Source organism: Spermophilus citellus (genome assembly GCF_964194105.1).
Source record: "Spermophilus citellus genome assembly, chromosome: 4".
Classification (NCBI taxonomy): Eukaryota; Metazoa; Chordata; class Mammalia; order Rodentia; family Sciuridae; genus Spermophilus; species Spermophilus citellus.
The window spans coordinates 123,785,345-123,807,321 of record NC_138185.1 but is presented as its reverse complement, the minus strand read 5'-3'; the positions used below and the strand labels follow the sequence as shown (position 1 = coordinate 123,807,321).

Genomic DNA, 21,977 nt, shown 5'->3' with positions numbered 1-21,977 from the left:
TATTAAAGAGACACTGGTAAGTACTCAGAAACAACAGGAAAGACTGATGTTCTGAGGACATCTCAGAAATTGACAAGATGACAACCATGTCAGGCTCAAGGATGCAAAAGTTCTTTTGAGAAGAAACCCTGCAAGAACCCTGCTTGCAGGGTGGGGGTGGGACTAGGAAGTATTTTCACCTTGCTCAGCCACTCAGGCTGCTTACAGCCATAGTCCTTAGAGACTACTGCTCAAGATGGCACGAGACCTTGGCATCAACTGTGTGGTTCTTCAGGAATGCAAGATGCTAGGATTAAGGGGATCATGGAGGATTCCACCAAGATAAACTTTTCTTCCTCTACTTACTCTTGTCAGGTGTTTTGGTCACAGTGATGAAAAAGCTGACTAAAGCAATTATGAAGAAACAAAATCTTAACAGACCAATAATGAGTGTCTCCAAAGAAAAGCACTGATGGTTTCACTGCTGAATCATACCAATCATTTAAAGGATAGGAATTCTTCTCACTGTTCCTAAAAATAGAAAGGAAAAGAAAAGGAATTCTTCCAAACTCAACTCAAGAGTGACTAGCATCACTCTGATACCAAAATAAGAAAAGGCATAACCAAACAAATTAGAGGCCATATCTCTGATGAACACACATGTAAAAATCAACAAAATATCAAATTGAATAGTACATAAACATCATTCACCATGATCAAGTGGAAATCATTCCAGGAATGCAAAATGATTCAACATATAAACATATCCCCCTAGTGGAATGAAGAACAAAAACTTTCAACAGATGCATAAAAAACACTTGATAAAATTCAATATCCCTTTATGATAAAAATGCTGAAGAAACTAGATATAGAGGGAATGTTCCTCAGCACAATCAAAGTCATATGACAAAATAGCTAACATCATACCAAATGGAAAAGTTGAGCTTTTCCTCTAAACTCTGGAAAAAGACAAGGAAGCTCATTTGTGCTACTTTTATTCAAAATACCAGAGGAGGTCCTAGGCTAGGGCATTTTATTAGGCAAGAGAAAGAAGTAAAAGGTATCTAAATTGAAAAGGAAAAACTGTCCTTATTTGCAAATGATTTATATATAAAAGGCCCTAAGGACTATACTAAATATCTGTTAGATCAAATAAATTCAGTAAAGTTATTGGATACAACAGTCAACATAATAAATCAGTAGCATTTCAATACACTAATAGCAAAGTATCTGGAAAAAAAAACAATCCTTTTTACAAAAGTTATCAAAAACAAAGAAAAAAAGGTAAATTTAACAAAGGAGGTGAAAGATATCTGTTCTGAAAGCTACAGAATATTGAATAAAAAATACAAATGAAAGATGTTCCATGTTAACAGAAGAACAAATATATATATTTTTTTAAAAAAAGCTAATCTGACAAGTAGAGACCAGAATTGTGGTTGCCAGAGGATGTATTAGGGTCTGTAAACAAGTCAAGATGGCGCCTGGCATTTTGCCAGAGGGAGTGGTTTGTGAAGTAACGCCAGCGAGCCATTAAGTGTGGAGATTCCTTATTGGTTGACTGCTGTATCTAGTTTATGTTAATTAAGATAAGCTGTATGTAATGTATATATACCCCTCTTGTTCTACAATAAACGGCTCCCACTCCTGCTGTATCAATGTACACAAGTTGCTCGTTACCCCCTGGTTATTTTGCTGCAGCCGGACTGAGGCAAGGATGAGTGATTGGAGGGGACATATAAATATGTTGGTCTAAGGATACATAATCACAACTAAGAGGAATAAGGTATTTATTACATAGCATGATGACTATATTTAATGACAATATATTATGTTCTTGAAAAATGCAAAAAATGGTTGTTATGTGCTCTTAACACAAAAATGGTAACTATGTGAGTTGATATATGTGTAAATTAGCTAGATTTAATCATTGCACAATGTATTTATACTTCTAAACACTGTTGAACATGTTAAATACATGTAAATTTACTGTCAATTAAAAATTATTTATGTTCTAATAATTTTATATTCATTTATGAACTAGAGAGATTCTTTTTAAGTACCTATGATGATCAAGCTCATTCAGTAATAAAGCACTTTAAATTCTTACTCTCTTTATTTACTATTCTCCTTTTTTATATTTGACAGCAAAATGTACTTTAAAACCAAAGTCTAAATATGCATTTCCCTGGCCAAACCAAATTAGTAAAGTTGCTAAACATAACTAGAGATGGAGGCAGTTCACTAGAACCTAGAACTTGGTATAAACTAAGGTAAATAGACCATCTAGAAGATGGGATGCAAAAAAAAAAAAAAAAATCTCTGAACAGTAGGACAGGTACTGAGAAGCTAGCCTCCTAGGTTTGGAGCCTAGGAGCACATATGCATGCATATATGTAAAATAAACTTTCAGTTAAAATATTCATCTGACACTTGTTTATAAATTATGAAATACAGTGATAGAAAATGCAAGAAAACATTCCTACTCTAACTCTAAAACAATAGTTACGCTGACATCTAGTGGTAATGTACAGAAAAATCCAGATTTTACCAAGTTTGATGGTATCACTTTTCTTCACAAATCTCCTTCCTTTTCTGATATGCTTTCCTAAACTCTTCACCAAGCATATCAATATCATCCTCTTTTTTAAATATTCCCTATAAGAAAAATATTTTGTGTTACTTTTTGAATGCCAGAATATTGCACTAAATGCTTTAAGACTAACAAATACACAGACATGAGTTTAGTAAAGTTATCCAAAACAATGAAATCTATTCAATAAATTTATGAAACTTAATATTTTCCAAAAATATGACTTTACATTATAAGTATTCTTAGACCTAATTTCCTGACTTATCAGATCCAGAACAGGAACTTGTGATAGGAATCTGGGATCTTCCACTTTATAATTACAATTGCCTGGAAGGAAAGGAATTTATATTGTACCCTACTCTTGTCTAAAACAGTTCTATAATAAGATGGAGATTAAAGGTGAAGAGACTAAGCTCTACTAGACTCATACATGGAATCAGTTCTTTATGCCTCTCTTCTATGGCTAATCAGTGAACATTCTATCTGTCAGGAAGGAATCCAGATTTGGAGTTAAGTCAGTTAAGCAAGCCCTTTGAAATTCTTCATACTTCTATTTATTTTTCTTTTCCCCTATAGAAAACAGCAAAAGCCTCTTTAAAACAAAGTTAAACTGAAATATTTATCTTGCATTCTAAAGGAAGAGGTTAGTTAAGTTATCCAAAACAATGAAATCTATTCAATAAAATTTATGAAACTTAAATCAGTATTTTCCAAATGATTAAAACAATCATTTAGGTCATTTGGGGCTATTAAGGCAAAGAATAAAGGTCATTTTTGGGTGATCAGGATTATTAGATCATTCTCCTGCCTCCACAATTATTCTCCCCACAAAAAATATTGACACCCAGTTACACCTAGAATTTATAACTATTTTATGAAATTTATCAATTACATAGATTTTTCATTAATAAGTCCATTGAGAATAATAAACATAACTAATTTCATTAATTCTAAACAATTAGACTATAAGGTCCTGAAGCCAGGCAATAATTACTCATATATTTATCTTTCTTCTTCCTTAGTTTTGGACTGAACATTGAAGATGCATTTGATTCTATGACATTAGTAAAAAATCAAAAGATAGATTTATATATTTGAAGGATGGTGATTTTAATTATATGAGTCTAAATGTTGAGGTGACCTATGAAACTCATTATTTTATGAGATATCTATGAAAATTTATGATCTTTTGGAATTACTTTTAAAAATTAAAGTTACCTAGACCTAGTTATAACATAACCTCCTAATATAGAAAAGATCTGTCTCAAACTCAGTTCAAGCATAGGCCTGTCACTGTGTTACCTAATTGTAATTCAATGTTTTCACATAATTTATTTGGTACATAAAGTATTGTGGTTGCTTTAGGGTGGTTTATTTCTAGATCTCTGATGCTGAAAAGGGAGAAAAGAACCTAAAATCTAAATTCAATAAATAATCTCATAGCTCAATGTGCCAAAACCAACTCTCTCATTTTAGAGATATTTAAATATGATCCTGGTGATTATGATTATTCAATGCCTGGCCAAAGTTCCACTAATGCTTTATAACAGAGCAAGATATGTGTGACAACTTCATTTTCTGATATTCTAATATCACATTTTTTCCACTATTTGAGGCCACGAAGATTATACCTTGAGCTAAATTTCACTTACCTTAGGGAGATATCCTAATAATTTTGTAGCATGTTCTTTGAGAAGTTTTAGCCTTTCTTCCTCAATAATATTGTTAATACAACCTTGTCTTCTTTGCTGTAACTGCCATTCTTCCAGCTCACGTTGCTGGAAATGCAAATCCGGTTTTACTAATGGTCATGGAATATGTTAATCTTTTTAAAAAGTTTTCAAATAAAACTATTCTTTCAGTGAATTAGGTGATAAAATTAATGAATTATTTGTGACAATAAGTTCAAAAGATATTAGTGCATAATATCTCATACTATTTTATATGTACACACATAACTTTTTTCATTTTTTAAAGTTACAAGAATAATAGGTATGACTACAATTTTTTAAGGAAACAAGTATATATAGCAAAATGTCAATACCAAGTATTAAAGGAATGATTTCCTAATAAACAGTGTAAAGACAGTTTACTGTGTAAGACAAAAACAATTAGTAAATAAAACAGAGTTATCTAAAGGATAAATATTTTCTTATATACATCAAATTTTTTCAAAGTCCATATGAAGCACAGGAGAAACAGCAAGAATTCCAGCAGAAGAACCTGCATTTCTCAGGAAAAACTCTTTAACACTCAATCATATTAAAATTCTGTGCCATGTAGTGCAAATGTTATGACTGTAGGTCAAAGTTTGAGGTCTTAATTAGGGACTCATGGAACTATATCCAAATGTGCCTATTGGATAGGGGAGGATACAAAATGCAGATCATTGAAATAGTGATGCATCTCTACCAGGAATTGCTTGAGAGTAATGCTAAATTCTCCCTTGAAATAATACACTGAGGTCACTACTTATTCAGTCTACTCCTCATCAAAGATATATAAACCATAACGGAGTATGTGAAAACAAACTTCTATATAAGCTAATAACTCATCTAAGTTACTGGATAAATATAAAAAAGAATGCTGGCACACAGCCAATCCAATGCCACTGAAAACTGGAACTGCTTCTCAAAATATTTTTATCTACTATATTGGATAAATTTTTATTTTTTACAGAATAAGAAAACATTTATGTTCAACTGAGAAAAAACTTACACTCTCACTCACTGATTATTCTTGCTACTGAATCAAAGGTTGAGTTGCTCTTAATTAATTTGTCTCTAAGATAAAATAGGGTATTGGAATCTGCCATGAAATTGTTGTACCTGATTTTTATTTTTTGAGTTACAATTCTAAGGCTTCTTTATAGCCAGCTGTGGCCACAAAGTCAGTGGAATGTAAGTGACCTTCATATGGAAGCTTCCACCTTTTATCACTATCTCTGCTTGAAACATGGATACAAAGGCTAAAGATCTAGCTGAGATCATACACACGGGGTGAGATCATACACATCTATGGGCTACACCCACAGATGCCAGAGTGAAAAGCTGGAAGGAGTCTGAGTCCCTGAAGACCAGGGAACACACCTCCATTTCAGCCCTGGATTGCCTTCCTGTAGATTTTCATATGAGAGAACAATAAACTAACCACTCATCTACCGTTAATGAGACTCAATTTCTAATCCTAATTGTGACATTCTTAATAAAAGGGATATGTAAGAAACTTCTGTAATATTGGGGGAAAGCACACTTAGATTTTTGTCCAATAATGCAGAGTATCTCAGTAAGGTAAAATATAGCAATTTCCTTCCTTGGACACTGGTCACAGTAAGTGTATATCTTAAAAAAAATTCTGGTAAATAGTGTAAATGACTTAGCATGAAACCTATTTACCCATATAAGAGAAATTCTGAATAGCTCTCATAGTAGGAAATTATGGGGAGTTTCAGATTTTGTCTAATTACAAAACTCTTTAGAGGTAAACACTAACTAGGAACAGTTCTGAACTCTTAAAAAGCAGGATCAGAACCTCACAATTAGCAGTGTAAGTCTAATGGAATGATGATTTTTTGTTGCCTGAGGCCAAAACAAAAACATGGCCCAATCCTCCTGACACTTAAAGCTAAGTCCACAGCCTCATACTGGGGCTGTCCATGATTTTTTTTAAAAAATTAAGACATAAATTTTATAATTTACAATTTATGCATTAGGTGGTTTTCTTTCTTTTTTTCCATCTTCTGCCTCAAAAACTTTATTATTATTATTTTTTTTGCATTACAATTCTTAATACACCTTTATACCACAATTTATCATGTCTCTGATAAGGTATGTTGAGGTGGTTTTATTTCATTGCCATTTGTAGCTGTCTTGCTGACTATCTCTCCAAGCCATGAGAGAGGACAGTCAGTCACTGGTTCTACTTTTTTATAAGCAAGATTCAAAGCCTTAAGGGAATTCCCAAAATCTTTTAACTTTCTGTCTTCTTAATTACTGTGCTTCCTAACATGGTTGATCACATTCATTAATACAACATTAAGTATTTATCACACATCAGGTACACTGCTAGGTACTTTATAAATAATCATCTCCCTTAATGTATAGAGTTAAATCATGACTGGTTTATATCAAGGCTAAGAAATTGAGATTTTACCCTGTAAGAGTCCACTGAAGTTTAAGCAGGAGAGGGACATGATGAAATCTTTTAAAACCCTGGTAACATGTGGCAGACAGACTAGTGTTACAAAGTGACCAGTTAGAAGACAATTTCAGTTAGTCTATGGGAATGCTACTGAATGTCTGAACAAAGTTACAAATGAACTAGATTATTGTTCTCTCCACCAAGACCATAAATTCACAGATGACACAGACTTAGCTGTATTTACCTTTATTTTCTCAACACCAAGCCGTATTTAGCACATACAAAACACCAATAAATAGTTTCTTGATTCCTTAATAAATGCTTGGTCAGAAAATATATCATATGATTGATAAACAGATATCTAACACTGGCATATAAAAAGGTCTCAGTAAATGTTTAGTGGATGAACAGATAAGTTGATTGCTGTTCAGTGCCAACAAAAAACCTTTTATTCTTACCTTGTCTGCAAGAAACTGGTTTCGACGTTCTTCAATAAGTTTTTCCACAGCCCTTCTATGTTCCAGTTGCTTCATTCTTTGTTTCTGAGCATTCATTAATTCTATTCGGTCATCCTCAGCAAGTTTAGCTAGCATTGTTTTTCTAAAAGCCTCCTCTTCTTCTTTTGCAGCCTGTAATACTAATTCCTTCAAAGCCATTTGTTCTTCAAAATCTTGCTTCAACTCTCTCTGCTTTCTCAATTTCTCTTCTACTTTTTCCTAAATAATGTAGATAAGTTGATTTAGTAATCATTTTCTTAAATCCAATTTACAAAGAGTGAGACAATTGGCTAAGCTTAATATTACAATATGAAATCAATTATGAAAAACTAAAAAAATTATGCCTTTTTATGACACTTTGCCCCACCATTTAAAACTGTTTGGATAATGGACACGTTCCTTTGGATAGCCTTCTATTACTGTATATATTTCTGATCTTGGTTCTATACTCATAATTAACATATAACACTTTGAAAAGAGTTAATTTTGCACACCTGACTATTAATCTATGGTCTCTGAAATGTGCACCAACTATGAATCATTCTAGAAACTTGCCGGAAACAGCTGTCCAAACCACTAAGTATTTTTCAGTTTCCAACTTCCTGTTTATCAAAGCTGCATTTATCCAACTTTAGTCTTCTAATACTCTTTTCATTCTCAAAATTCTTTAAAATTTAAAAACAATAATCTAACAATGACAATTAGACAATTTTCAGCGAAATTCAAATTCACTTGAAGCAGCAAAACTCTTTTCCTCCAAGTTTTTTTTTTTAATTATTTTATTGTTGGTTGTTCAAAACATTACGTAGTTCTTATTATACCATATTTCACAGATTGATTCAAGTGGGTTATGAACTCCCATTTTTACCCCGTATACAGATTGCTGTGTCACATCAGTTACATTTCCATTGATTTACAAATTGCCTTTCTAGTGACTGATGTATTCTGCTGTCTATCCCATTCTCCACTGTCCCCTCACCCCTCCCCTCCCCTCCCCTCCCCTACTCTCTCTCCATCCCCTCTACTATAAATCGTTTCTTCCACTTATATAATTTTTCTCCTACTCCTCCTTTCCTCTTATATGTAATTGTGTATAACCCTGAGGCTCACCTTCCAGTTCCATGCAATTTCCCTTAACTCTCACTTTCCCTCCAAGTTTTATTTTCCAAACACTGATGAAAAATTTCAAACACACCAAAAAATTTAAAGAATTTTACAGTAATCATCCATATCTAATACCTAAATTCTAATTATGTTTTACTAGTCTTGCTTTATCATCTGTCTATTCAATTAGGACTATTATAAAAAATTATATGTATATGTATACATATATATATTATATATAAAGTTATAATTTACATATATATAAAGTTATAATTCCTTTTTTAAAAATCTAACCAACTTTGCCCAATTCTAGCACAAGCTCCATGTAAGCCAATATCCTCAATGCATCTAAAATAACTGTCTTAACACCTGTATTGGTGAGGGTTCTTACAGGGACCATAAAAGATTTACTACAGGTCATTGTGTTGCACACAGGACTTCTGGAAGGACCAGAAAACCAATGTTTCCCCATGACAATGCTGTCAAAACTGCCCCCAAATGATCTGCTCTTCCTGTGGTGTGGCTGTTATCTCATTTTGCTCACTTGTATCTTCACACCTTAAAAGGAGGGAGACAAGTGTGGGAGATAATCTAGGTCATATGAAGACCTTAACTAAAAGAAGAGTCGTTTTTACTTTTTAGTTTTTATAATATAGTAAAACAACTGTGTCCAAAAAGGGTGGGTAGAGTAAGTGAAAATCAGCTTTATCAACACTGTTCCCTATATATAGCTACATTGAGTATTCATCTCTTCTTTATCCCTTCTTCATTATGTACCTTGAAGTCCTACTCTGTCTATAAAGTTTTCTCCAGTCTAATATCATCTTCCTTTCTGGCCTCTTAATTAAAAAACATCAATTTATCATCTAATTGTATATTATATGTATAATGTCATATGTCCTCACTGAAAATAATTTCCTAGAGGACATATTTTGTTTTCCATTGGGATGCTGGCTGCATAAATGTTTCTATAATATATATTTTGTGTTTATTTGCTATGTATTATGTAGAAGGCTCACTGAGGGCAGAGTTACTGTCTCATTTGGTTTGGAATTCCTCTAGAGTTTATCACAACACTCTGCATACAGAAATGTAATATATACCAAAGTTAATATAGTAATATAGTTGATATTTCCTGAAATCCATCTCCCATACAAAATTTTAGTTCAATTCAATAGTGAAGACATCTAGCTAAAAAACAGGTAAATGTTTGGCAAAAATAAAATATTTCCAATGTAGAGTGTTCCTATACTCTTTGATAAGTCTAGATCAGTATTATTCTAATTATATACCATGAACTGCATGATTTTCCATTCTGTGGTTTTAGAAACATCTGTTCATTGAAACTTTGAAATAATTTGCTATAAAACTACTTTGATTCTGGGAACTTTCAGGAGATCTCCTAGTCTGGATTCTCCTACCAAGACTAGATATTTTACTGGGGGAGATAATACCAGTAAACAGCAGTGAGAGACAAGCAGAGTAAAACGGGAAAGGAAGACAAGCTAACACACAATGTTACATCGCTGAGCTGGTGACCATGGTGGACAACTGAGGCTCAGTCCTGACAGGACCTTGTGAGGAGTATGTGGATGTTAACTTTCTGCTCCCAGAAACTGTCAGCACTGAGTCAGTCTAAGCTTTCATAAAAGTTCTCCATAGCTGTCAGTGAAATCAGAGGTGGGACTGAGAGGACATGAGGCAAGGCACAAAAGTATTGGAGGCAGGAGATAGCTGTCATAATATTTTGCCTGATCATACAACATTTGGAAAATCGGCTGGTTTAGATTTCCACATTAATATATAATTGAATAAGTAACCTCTTTTTTCCCCTGATAGTCTCTATATTTCCTTTGATAGACCATTATCCTTTCTAAATCTATTTGGACTTTTTTTTATGTTCTTTTTGATAAAATGTCTTAGTTTTTCCCTAATAGTAAGCAACTGGATTAATTGATGATAGTGTGTTTTCCTAATCTTAGTTAATTTCCACTTGTAATCTTTATTTCCTTATACATTCACGCTCTAATACTTGAATTTGTATCCTTTTTCTAAGTTCACTATTTTTTTTCCACGAAACTTCTCACTAATTGCCACAGGTATCAGTATTATAAAATCTTATATATTTTGATATGTAGAAATAGCATCCTCTAAATAGTTGCAGTTTTTCTCTTCAATCAATAACTGAGAAAGATGTTTTTGAATAGTTAGTTGATTAAAATATTTCTTACTAATTTCTCGCATTTCCCTTGCATTATGCTGGTAAATTTCCTTTAGATTTCTAATAGCTTTAAAAATTATGTATTTCAAGGCAATGCTACATGGGAGATTAGATGTTTCTTTTATTACACCTTCAGTATCAATTATATTTTTTATCTGTAATACTTAGGATTTGTTTGATGTTCTAGTTTGATAATCCTGAATCTATCTGCTTCCTATTTGTTCATAAGTACCTGATATGCCTTCATTTATCATTTTATTAACTTTTCTGCACAGTTTGATCTTATGTATGTGAATTACATTAAGATATTCTAAAAGGGTCTATACATATTTTTTACATTCTTATGTTGTTAATCAAGAATATACATGCAATGTATTTTTATATCAATACATGTATGTAGCGATTTCCTCCTCACTAATGAAACAGTGTATCTAAAAGAACAATTTGTTTTGATAAAGCTGAAAATTATTATACAAAACAATAGTACTAGTTACAATTTATTACATGCATATATCTTGTTTTGTGAAGAATATGTTAAAATCTTTTTGCTTCCTTAAAGATTGGATTCTTTAAAGACTTCAGTATACATACAGTAAAGTGTTCTTTACAATTTACATAAAGGTTTTCTGCAAGATTGAAATATAGGAAATATTTTATCCCAGACTGTGGTTTGCATTTTATTTTCCTAGAAATGTTAGGAAGTTATTAATGGTGAAAAAGCCCAATCTCTAAATTTTTCTTTAAAAGACATGCCTTCTTTTAACCTATCAACAAATGCCATTCCCAATTTCATGAAGACCTTCTTGTGTTTGCTTCTGTAAATTATATAGTTCTAGCTTTTTTGTTCATATCTGAGTCCCATTTTGAGTTAATATACTAAAAAATAAAATAACAGGAGTTGGTAAAATGTGGAGACATTGGAACCCTCAGACATTATTAGCATGAGAATGTAAAATGGTATAGCCTTTGTAAAAAGCAAAGTTAGGCAGTTCATAAAAAAATTAAACACAAAATTACCATACTGGGGCTGAGGTAGATAGCTCAGCAATAGAGCACTTGCCTAGCATGCCTGAGGCCCTGGGTTCAGTCTCCAGACCCCCCACCCAAACACACAAAATGGCCTAGCAATTCCACTTCTATGAATATACCCAAAATAATTTTTAAAGGCGTTCTAACAAAAACTTGTATACAAATATTCATAGTAGCAATATTCAAAAACGTCAGAAGGTAGAAACAAAAAAAAAATCAACTGTTGAATAGATAAACAAAATGTGGTATGTCCATATAATGCATATTATTTAGTCAAAAAAGGAATGAATTACTGATACATGAATGACCTTTAAAAACATAATGTTAGAACTGAGGATGCAGCTCAGTGGCAGAGTACCCAGCATTTGCAAGGTTCTGGGTTCAATCTTCAGCACAAGAAAAAAAAAATATGCTAAAAGAAAAAAGCTGAGCATTAAAGGTCACATTTATATGAAATAACTAGTAGTAAAGTCTATAGACACAAAGTAGACAAGTGGTTGTCAGGGGCTAGGGTAGAAGAGAATGCACACAAATACCCTTCTCAGGTAATGAAGATGTTTTGGAATTAGAGGTGATAGTTTCACAACATTGTGAACATTCTAAATGCCTCTGAATTATACACTTTTATTTAAAATAGCTAAACTGGTAAATTTTATGTCATGTGAATTATACCTCAATTTTAAAAATACTGATATAACTGAAAGGCGAAATACACAAATTCACAATATGTTAGAGACATCAATAAACCCTCTCTTAACACTTGACAGAACAACCAACACAGAAAATCAGTAGGGATGAGAAAGAGTCAACACCATATTACCAAGTAGTACCTAACCAACATGTATAAACGATTTAATCAACAAGAGCAGAACTGCACTCTAGTGCCCCAGAACAAATTTAATGAAATCGAGATCAAACTGAGTGTGTTCTCTGACCACAGTGGAATCAAACCAGAAATCAGTAACTAAAAAGATAGCAGGAAAAATATCTGGATATTTGGAAATTAAGCAGCATAATTCTCCATAATTTATGAATCAAGAAAGAAGTCTTAAGAAAAATCAGAGCCAAGTATAGTGGTACACACCTGTAATCCCAGCGGTTTGGGAGGATAAGGAAGGAGGATCGAAAGTTCATAGCCAGCCTTAACAACTTAGCAAGGCCCTGTCTCAAATAAAAATATAAAAAAGGACTGGGGATATGGCTCAGTAGTTAAGCAACCCTGGGTCCAATCCCCAGTACCGAGAAGGAAGAAAGAAAGAAAAAAAATCAGTAAATTTTAGTTAATGAAAATAAGATGTGGCAAAATTTGTGAGATGCAACTAAATAAGGACTGAGAGACATTTATAGCACCAAATACGCACACACATTTAGGAAAATGCATATGCAGATTCAGTATCCCTAATCCAAAAAATTCAATATCCAAAATCCAAAGCTTTTACAGCATCATGCTGGCATGTCAAGATTTGGATTTTAGAAAATTTCTGACTTAGGGTTTTTAGATTAAGGATGCTCAACCAGTGAAGTCCATAAACATATTCCCAAATCCAAACACTCCAAAATATGGAACACTCTGAAAGCAATAAAAGATAGTAAACCTGTGTAACACTAATTGCATGCATGTGAGAAAAGTCTAAAATAATCTCAGCTTCTACCTCTAGAACCTATAAAAAGAGAAGTAAAGTAAACTGAAAGCAAGAGAAAGAAAAGATTGGCAGCCACTATGAAGTCAAACAACAACAAGTGCTGGCGAGGATGTAGAGAAAAGGGTACACTTGTACATTGCTGGTGGGACTGCAAATTGGTGCGGCCAATTTGGAAAGCAGTTTGGAGATTCCTGGGAAAGCTGGGAATGGAACCACCATTTGACCCAGCTATTGCCCTTCTCAGACTATTCCCTGAAGACCTTAAAAGAGCATGCTACAGGGATACTGCCACATCGATGTTCATAGCAGCACAATTCACAATAGCTAGACTGTGGAACCAACCCAGATGCCCTTCAATAGATGAATGGATAAAAAAAATGTGGCATTTATATACCATGGAATATTACGCAGCACTAAAAAATGACAAGATCATGGAATTTGCAGGGAAAAGGATGGCACTAGAGCAGATTATGCTTAGTGAAGCTAGCCAATCCCTAAAAAACAAATACCAAATGTCTTCTTTGATATAATGAGAGAAACTATGAACAGAGCAGGCAGGAAGAGCAGGAAGAAAAGATTAACTTTAAACAGAGACATGAGATTGGAGGGAAAGAGAGAGAAAAGGGAAATTACATGGAAATGAAGGGAGACCCTCATTGCTATACAAAATTACATATAAGAGGTTGTGAGGGGAATGGGAAAATAAACAAGGAGAGAAATGAATTACAGTAGATGGGGTAGAGAGAGAAGATGGGAGGGAAGGGGAGGAGGGATAGTAGGGGATAGGAAAGGTAGCAGAATACAGCAATTACTAATAGGGCATTATGTAAAATTGTGGATGTGTAACCGACGTGATTCTGCAATCTGCATTTGGGGTAAAATTGGGAGTTCATAACCCACTTCAATCTAATGTATGAAATATGATATGTCAAGAGCTTTGTAATGTTGTGAACAACCAATTAAAAAAAAAGAAAACAAGTTAAAAAAAAAGAAAATAATAAAGATATGACCTGGAATCTAATGGATTTAAAATTAGGAAACAAAAAGATAATAATTTACGAAACAAAAGGCTGGTTTTTAAAAAGAATCAGTTAAGCTGAAAGACCTTTAATACAGTTAACCAAAAATAAATATATAAATAAATGACCAGTATCGGGAATGAAACATAGGATATCAGTAGAGACCTACAGACATCAAGAGATAATAAGGGAATACTACAAACAATTCTACACACATAAATTTGGCAACTTAGAAAAAAATGGATCACTTTCTTAAGAAACACAAGCTACCAAATCTCACCAAATATCGAAGATAATTTGAATAGCTCTGTAACTATCAAGGAGTTTGAATTAATCAGTTAAAACTCCCTCAGAATAAAAATCCAAGCCAATATGGTTTCAAAGGAAAATTCTATAAACATTTAACAAATTAAAATTAATACAAATTCCTTATAATCTCTTCCAGAAATAGAAGAGGAAGAAACATTTCCCCATTCATTTATGAAGCTGAATCACCTTGAAGTCAGTATAAAAAACAAAAACTACAAACTGATATTCCTCACAAATATGGCTGCAAAAATCCTTAACATGGTATTATAAAATAGAATTCAGTCATTTAAAATAAGTATTCACCATGATCAAGTGGGATTTATTCCAGGGATACGAGGCTGGTTTGGTACTCAACAATCAATCGATGTAGTTCTCCAGACTAAAGAAGAAAAAGCATATGACCCTAAGAGCATCTGTGACAACTCTACAATTAACATTACACTTTACGGTGCAAGACTGAATGCATTCCCCCTAAGATGGGCAACACTATTATTCAACATAATGCTAGCAAATGATGCTGGAAGTATTAACCAATGCATAAGGAAAAAAAAAAAGGAATCAAAGGTATACAGATTACAAAGGAAGAAAATAAATTGTCTGTATTCATAGAAGACACAGATAATAAGTCAATTTAGCAAGATTGTAAGATACAAGATCAACATAAAAAAATCAACTCACTAGCAATGAATACATGGACACTAAAATGGGATTTGTATGCTGAAAACTATTTAAACACTGATGAAAAAATACAGAGATCTAAATAAAGGGAGGTATGTTGTACTCATGTACTAGAAGATAGAACATGTTAATTCTCCCTAAGTTGATATTCAGACTTAATGCGATTTCTACCAAAATTGCAGCAAGGTAATTTGCAGACAGAGACAAGTTTATTCCAAAATTTATACAGAAAGGTAAAGGAACTAGGATAGTTACAACAATTCTGAAGAACTACTATACAGCTAGAGTAATCAAAACTGGGTGGTATTGGTGAAGAGAACAAAATAAGAGGTCTCAGGATTTAGACTCATCCAAAAAGCTCAATTGTATTTTAACAAAGGTGCAAAAGCAGCTCAAGTGTTAGAGAGAGAGTCATTCCAATAAATAGTGTGGAACAACTGGACATCCAATGGCAAAACCTATACTTCAATCTATGTCTCATACCTTGTAAAAAATATTAACTGAAAATCACAAATTTAAAAAATAAAAATGCAAATAAAAAACTTTTAGGAAAAAATAAATTCTTCAGAATCTAGACAAAGAATTGACACCAAAAACTCATGACTCATAGAGGAAAAATTGACAAACTGGACTTTATAGAAATTGAAACATTTGGCCTGAGAAAGACTGTTAGGAAGATGACAAGACAGTTACAGACCAGGAGGAAATATCTGTAAACCTCCTACTTGACAAAGGACGTGTATTTAGAATACAAAAAGAACTCTCTAAACTCTATAAATGAACAAACACCTCAATTAGAAAATCAGCAGACATGAAGAAATATTTCACTGAAAAAGATGGTAAGTAAGCATATGGAAAGATGTTGGCATCTTTAGACATCAGGGAGATGCTACAATAAGATATCTAAAATAAGATATCACTACAATAAGATATCACTACGTAGCTATTAAAATGACTAAAATTTAAAAATAGTAAAAACACCAAATGTTGGCAAGAATGCAGAGAAATTGCATCACTCATACATTGCTGGTCAGAGTGTTAAATGATATGGCTGTTTTGGAAAACAGTTTGGCAGTTACAAAACTAACAAGAGTTATCCCAAAACCCAGCTAATGTACTCTTGAACATTTATCTCAGGAGAAATGAAAATTTATGTTTATACAGAAATCTATACCTGAATGTTTATAGCAGGTGTATTATATTTGTAAGAGCCCAAATTTGGAGATATTCCAGATGCCAAATATACCAGTTCATTTGATACATGGATGAAGTATCAAATGAACTGGTACATGCATATCAAAGACATACTACTCAATAAAAAAAAGAACAAAGTATTGATAAAGGGCAACATGAATGAATCTCCAGGAAATTATGCTCAGCAAAAAAGAGCCACTCTCAAAAGGTTACATATTTATTTCTTCCCATTTATATAACATTCCTGAGGTACTTTTTTAAAATTAAGAAAAAATTAAAAGGTTCATCAATACTTTAGCACATATCAGCACTTCATTTCTTTATCATTGAATAATATTCTACTACATGGATATGTTTTGCTTATGAGTTCATTAGGTTATTTTCACTTTTAGTCATTAAGAATGGTGCTGCTACGAACATTAATATACAAATTTTTGTGTAGACTTAGGATCATTAATTTTTCATTATTGTTATTTTCTAACATATTTATTAAAACACATGAACTCCCCATTAAGTACTGCTTTAGCTGCTTCGCACATATTTTGGTATACTCTTCTTTTATCATAAATTTGAAAAATCTAATTTCCACTATGACTTCTTCCTGTGCTCACTGCTTATTTAGAAGTGCATTGTTTATTTAAAATATTTTTAAGGATTTTACATGTATATTTTCAATATTGATTCCTAATTTAATTACACTGTAGTCAGAAAACATACTTGGTATGTTTTAAAACCCTGTGAATTTATTGAGAGTTACTTATGTCCTAGAATATGATCTGTCTTGGTGAATTTTCTATGTGTACTTGAATGGAATTTGTATCCTGCTGTTGTTGGGTGGAGTATTCTGAATATCAGTTAGGTCAGGTTTGCTGACATTGTTGCTCAGCACTGTATCCTGTGATTCAGATCACTTAGTCTATATATTAGTAAGAAAGGAATAATAAAATCTTTAACTCTTGATTGTGGATTTGTCTATTTCTCTTTTCAAACCTGTCAGTTTTGCTTCATGTATCTTGAAGGTTTGCTAGTTAGATTCATATGCCTTTAGAACTATTATACCCACTACATTAATCTTACAAAAATCCTTGTTCTGAAGTTGACTTGGTCTTATATTAAAATAGGCACTCCAACTTGCTTTTAATTGACTAGGGTCTATGTAGTATGTATCTCTCTTTTTGCTTTAAACTACATGTTGTCTTCATACTTAAATTTGCTGATTATAGACAACACAGTTACATTACACTTTTTATGATACAGTCTATGAACTGTTCTCTGAGTGAAGCTTTTTTATTCAACTTGAAAATGTCTTAACTGCATTGTTTACACCATTTACCTAGAGTGCGATTATCGATAGGTTGGGTTTAAATTTACTCATTCTACTGCTTCATCTCAATATTATAGTCTTTTATTAATAATTCTTTTAATATCTGAAACTTACTCTTAGTTGCCTCCTGTATATTTCAGCTTGTTCTTCCTGGTATAATTCCTGTCGTACTTGTTCCAGGTCTTCACGTTGCCGCAGCATTTCCGCCAATTTCTGAGTCAGCTATTAAATTAAAATATATATATATATATTTACAGGATCCAAATTCAATACCTAATTATTTCATAAATTCACCAGTGTCAGAGAAGTGGTTATTTTAATACCGCATTCTGAAGCTGCAGCCTTTTTTCCTCATTTTCCTGAACTTTTGCCATCCTATGTTCTTCTCTTTGCTGCTGCATGTTGGCAAACTCTATGATTTTTCTGTTTTCTTCTTCCATCTCCTCACGTTTCTTGTTTCTCCAGATAGTCTGCTCTTTCTGAAACTCCTCAATATATTTTCTAGTTGCATTCATTTTTTCTAATTTTTGTTGTCTTTCCCTAAAGAGCAATAGCAGATATAGTTTTTTAGTAAAAGAAATAATAAAATATAAAAAAATAAAAAGTTCCTTCTGTTAATAATAATGTGCAGGGAAACAACTTCCCTATTTACAGTTTGTTCATTAACACAACAAATGCCTATTACGTGTCACTACAAATTTTCTCTGGATAAAATACTACTGTACTTCTCTTTTAACCTACTAATGGAGTTTTATGCATCTCATTTCAGAAAGGCTATGACCTGTTAACATGAGCCTTGTAGTCTACTCTTAAGCTGTCTACTAAGTAAATTTATCAGAAAATATGTCCCATAACATATGGTATGGATATATTTAAGAAACAAAAATTTAGGTCACTCAGTCAGTAAATAAGCATTTATTAAATATGAGATACTTATTAACAATCATGCTGACAAAGATAAAGAAGAGCTGGTCTCAATTTTTGTGATCATAACTAATATTTATTGAACATTTACTATGTATTCACACTGTTATATGTGCTTCACCTCTTCACAACAAACCTATGACAAATCCGAAGTAAACGTTCAGGCATTAAGAATTTTAAGTTTCCATGACAAACTTACATTTGATCTTCTTCATAGATTTTTCTAACAATTTCATCAATCATGAGTTTCTCTTTCAGCAAGTGCTCATAAGCTTCCTGCTTTCTTCTCTCTTGTTCTTCCAGTTGTTTCTCCAAGTCAAGACAGTACAGCGCTTTAACTTTGTTTTTTCTGTCTTCGGCAGCATGCTCTTCCTTCATCATTCTCTCGTGCTCTTCCATCATGGTCTTGGCTATTTCAGCATCACGTTTCTGATATTAAAACAAACTTTATCTTTCTCTTTTCAAATCTGAACCCAGTATGATAAAATACTTTAAATAAATGTAACTGAACATTATAAAGCCTGTTACATGAAATAAATTTTTTCAGCTGTCTAGGTAAAAAAGTCAAAAGTAAGTCATTGTGACCTAAAGGGTCTGAATGATGAGATGCTTGGGTAATACCTGATAAGGATAATCAATAAGTCTGTACCAGAAAAACAGTAAGAAAAATTATGAGTACTTTATTAGTAACCATTTTAAACTATGAAAGCAGTAGTGATCTTTTTCTTTTGTTATAAGTTGATTTTCAATTTTGATTTTTCATAGTATCAGTTGCTATTTGGAATCAAGATGGTACTGCCATTTTCATACAGGTCTGCTATTAAATGACTCTGGGCAGCTATTAAGTTTCTCCTAGTTGAAGCTTTCTTTCCTGCCATGAGCCCTTGAGTTTTTTCTTTCTCATGTATTAAAGGCCCTTTGTAATCTCTTTTACTTGAAAGGGTCATATATGCTACTGTGCCTGTTTTCTGCAGTTTTAATACACTCACTCTGTACTGAGTTAGAGACAATACTTTTCTTGGATGGATTAAATACCTTAATTCTTTTGAGCAATTTCAAATCATTTAACAAAATGTTTAAATTAAATATAATGGAGCATTTTTTTAAATTAATGTTTGCCTTTATGATCACATCCTAGCATTTTTGGGTGTGTGGGGGGGTATCAGGGATTGAATTCAGGGGCACTTGACCACTGAGCCCATCCCTACCCCCATCTGTATTTTATTAGAGAAAGGATCTCACTGAGTTGCTTAGCGCCTTGCTAAATTGCTAAGGCTGGCTCTGAACTCACAATCTCCTTCCTCCGCCTCTCAAGTCGCTGGGATTACAGGCATGTACCAAGGCACCTGGTCCACATCATAGCTTTAACAGCATCAAATATAAAAAGCAGATTAAAATATGAATGATAAATGTCATTCGTTATATAATTAATGCTTATAACATGTACCCTGGTAATGTATCTTAACCAAAATTTCCTTGCACTTTTCTTTGTACATGTTGACTAAATTCTTTAAAAAAAACTTTTATGTACAGATTAAAACATACTTATAGAAATATATTGTTCTTATTTTACAGATGAGAAAACATAAGCTCAAAGAGACAGAGCCAAATACTAGTACCTAGATATCTGACACCTAGTTAAGTCAAGTCCTAGGAGTATTTGGTTTCAATTTTGTGGATCAATTTTGACTTAGAAAATAGCAGCAATTCGTTTAGAAATCAGATTAGAATATCTATAATGGTCTTGAATAACCTCAACTATCAGGATAATTAAAACTACAAACCACCAGACAAATCATACATTGTGTTCTAGTTTATTTTGAAAGGATAGAATTTATCCTTTCAAACAGAGGATATCCTTTCAAATAGAGAATAGAGGCAATGAAGCCTCTCACATTTTCCTACCAGCTGCTATTGCTATATCTAAGGTTTTCACTATTAATAGCATGCTATATTAATTCCTACAAATATATATATGCACAAAACATATATACCATTTATAGCCTGCATCTATTCCTAATGAATACTGCACTAGTTAACTATTTTGATATCACCTCTATAACTGTGTGTATGAACATATTTATGTTGATATACACACCTATGTGTACATATATTCATATATAATTAGCCTTTCTGTGTGATGATACAAACTCAAGAGATAATGTATACCCTGTTTGTGTTAACTTATGGACTGTACTTTATATTTATACTGTATTATACTCCTTGCCCTCAACTGGGTAGCATGTGAGGAGTTAGAAAAGGGGAACAAATAGAAACTTGAGAAAGGGGCTGCTTTTGTAAAATAGACAAGTTTCCTATACAAAATTATCAAAATATAAATCAACATGCAAAAAATATAGTTATCAGCTGAAAGGTTCTAATATTAAGTTAAACAATGTTTCCTATGAAATCACTGAAGATTTTGGATACCTTAAGAATCTGAAAGGTATATCAGTATTTGGAAATCGTGCAGTGTAAATTCTTTACAGAATGCAACAATTAAAAAAAAAAAAGGACTCTTTTTTGGTTTTCTTTATCATACTAAAAACAAAGTGACCAGAAACAACATTACCATTTGCTCATATTTAATGGCATCCTTCTCAGCAATCTGGGCTGCTCTTTCTTTATTCATGTAAGCTGCTTTTAATTTCTTCTCCAATTCTCTGAGCTCAATACTGTGGGGAAAAAAGTCAAATTTAAATCTGCAGATCCTTAAGAGAATTAAGCTCCACAGAAAATTAAGTGACAACATTTTAAATTTTCTCAAAGATAGTATACAACTGGTATTATTTTAGATCCATAGGAGAAATAAATTAGTTCCTTAATGGATGACTCACATTCCTATCAGCAATGTCTGAGGGTTCCAATTGTTATTTTCTATTGTTTTTAACTAGCCTAACCAGTGACACAACACCTTGTTGTGGCTTTAATTTGCATTTTCCTAGTGACTAATGATGTTGAATATCTTTTCAAGTGCTGATCGCCTATTGTGTATCTTCTTGATATAAATGTCTATTTAAGTGCTTTGGCCATTGTTTGAATAGGGTTGTTTGGTATTTGTTGTTGAATTATCATTTTTCTTTATATATTCTGAATATTAAATCCTTATCAGAAATACGAATTGTTCTTCCAATCTAAATGAGTTCTGAGTTAGGTCAAACAGAGATGAAAATTTTGTGTTAATCCTCCAGGTAGCCTCAAGGCAAGTTAGAACAGACATAAACAATAAATTGTAAATAAGGTATGCTCTGCTCCCTCCTTAAACCAGGGAGCAAAGTCTCACTAGGAACATGGGCTTAAAGACTGCCTCAGAGCTAGGAGGG

At 32.8% G+C, this 21,977-nt stretch overlaps 1 protein-coding gene across 1 annotated transcript in view; it reads right to left on the bottom strand.

Moving 5' to 3' along the window:
* Positions 1 to 21,977, bottom strand: part of MNS1 (meiosis specific nuclear structural 1) — a 33,375-nt gene continuing 11,398 nt past the window's right edge. The window contains exons 4-11 of the mRNA XM_081292624.1: positions 21,227 to 21,329; positions 18,854 to 19,083; positions 18,054 to 18,270; positions 17,845 to 17,952; positions 7,171 to 7,428; positions 4,225 to 4,350; positions 2,531 to 2,637; positions 1 to 510 (exon numbers count right to left, since the gene is read on the bottom strand). Coding sequence (XP_081148750.1) covers positions 2,545 to 2,637; positions 4,225 to 4,350; positions 7,171 to 7,428; positions 17,845 to 17,952; positions 18,054 to 18,270; positions 18,854 to 19,083; positions 21,227 to 21,329 — 1,135 coding nt within the window. The 3' untranslated portion in view covers positions 1 to 510; positions 2,531 to 2,544. The remainder of the gene's footprint in view (positions 511 to 2,530; positions 2,638 to 4,224; positions 4,351 to 7,170; positions 7,429 to 17,844; positions 17,953 to 18,053; positions 18,271 to 18,853; positions 19,084 to 21,226; positions 21,330 to 21,977) is intronic.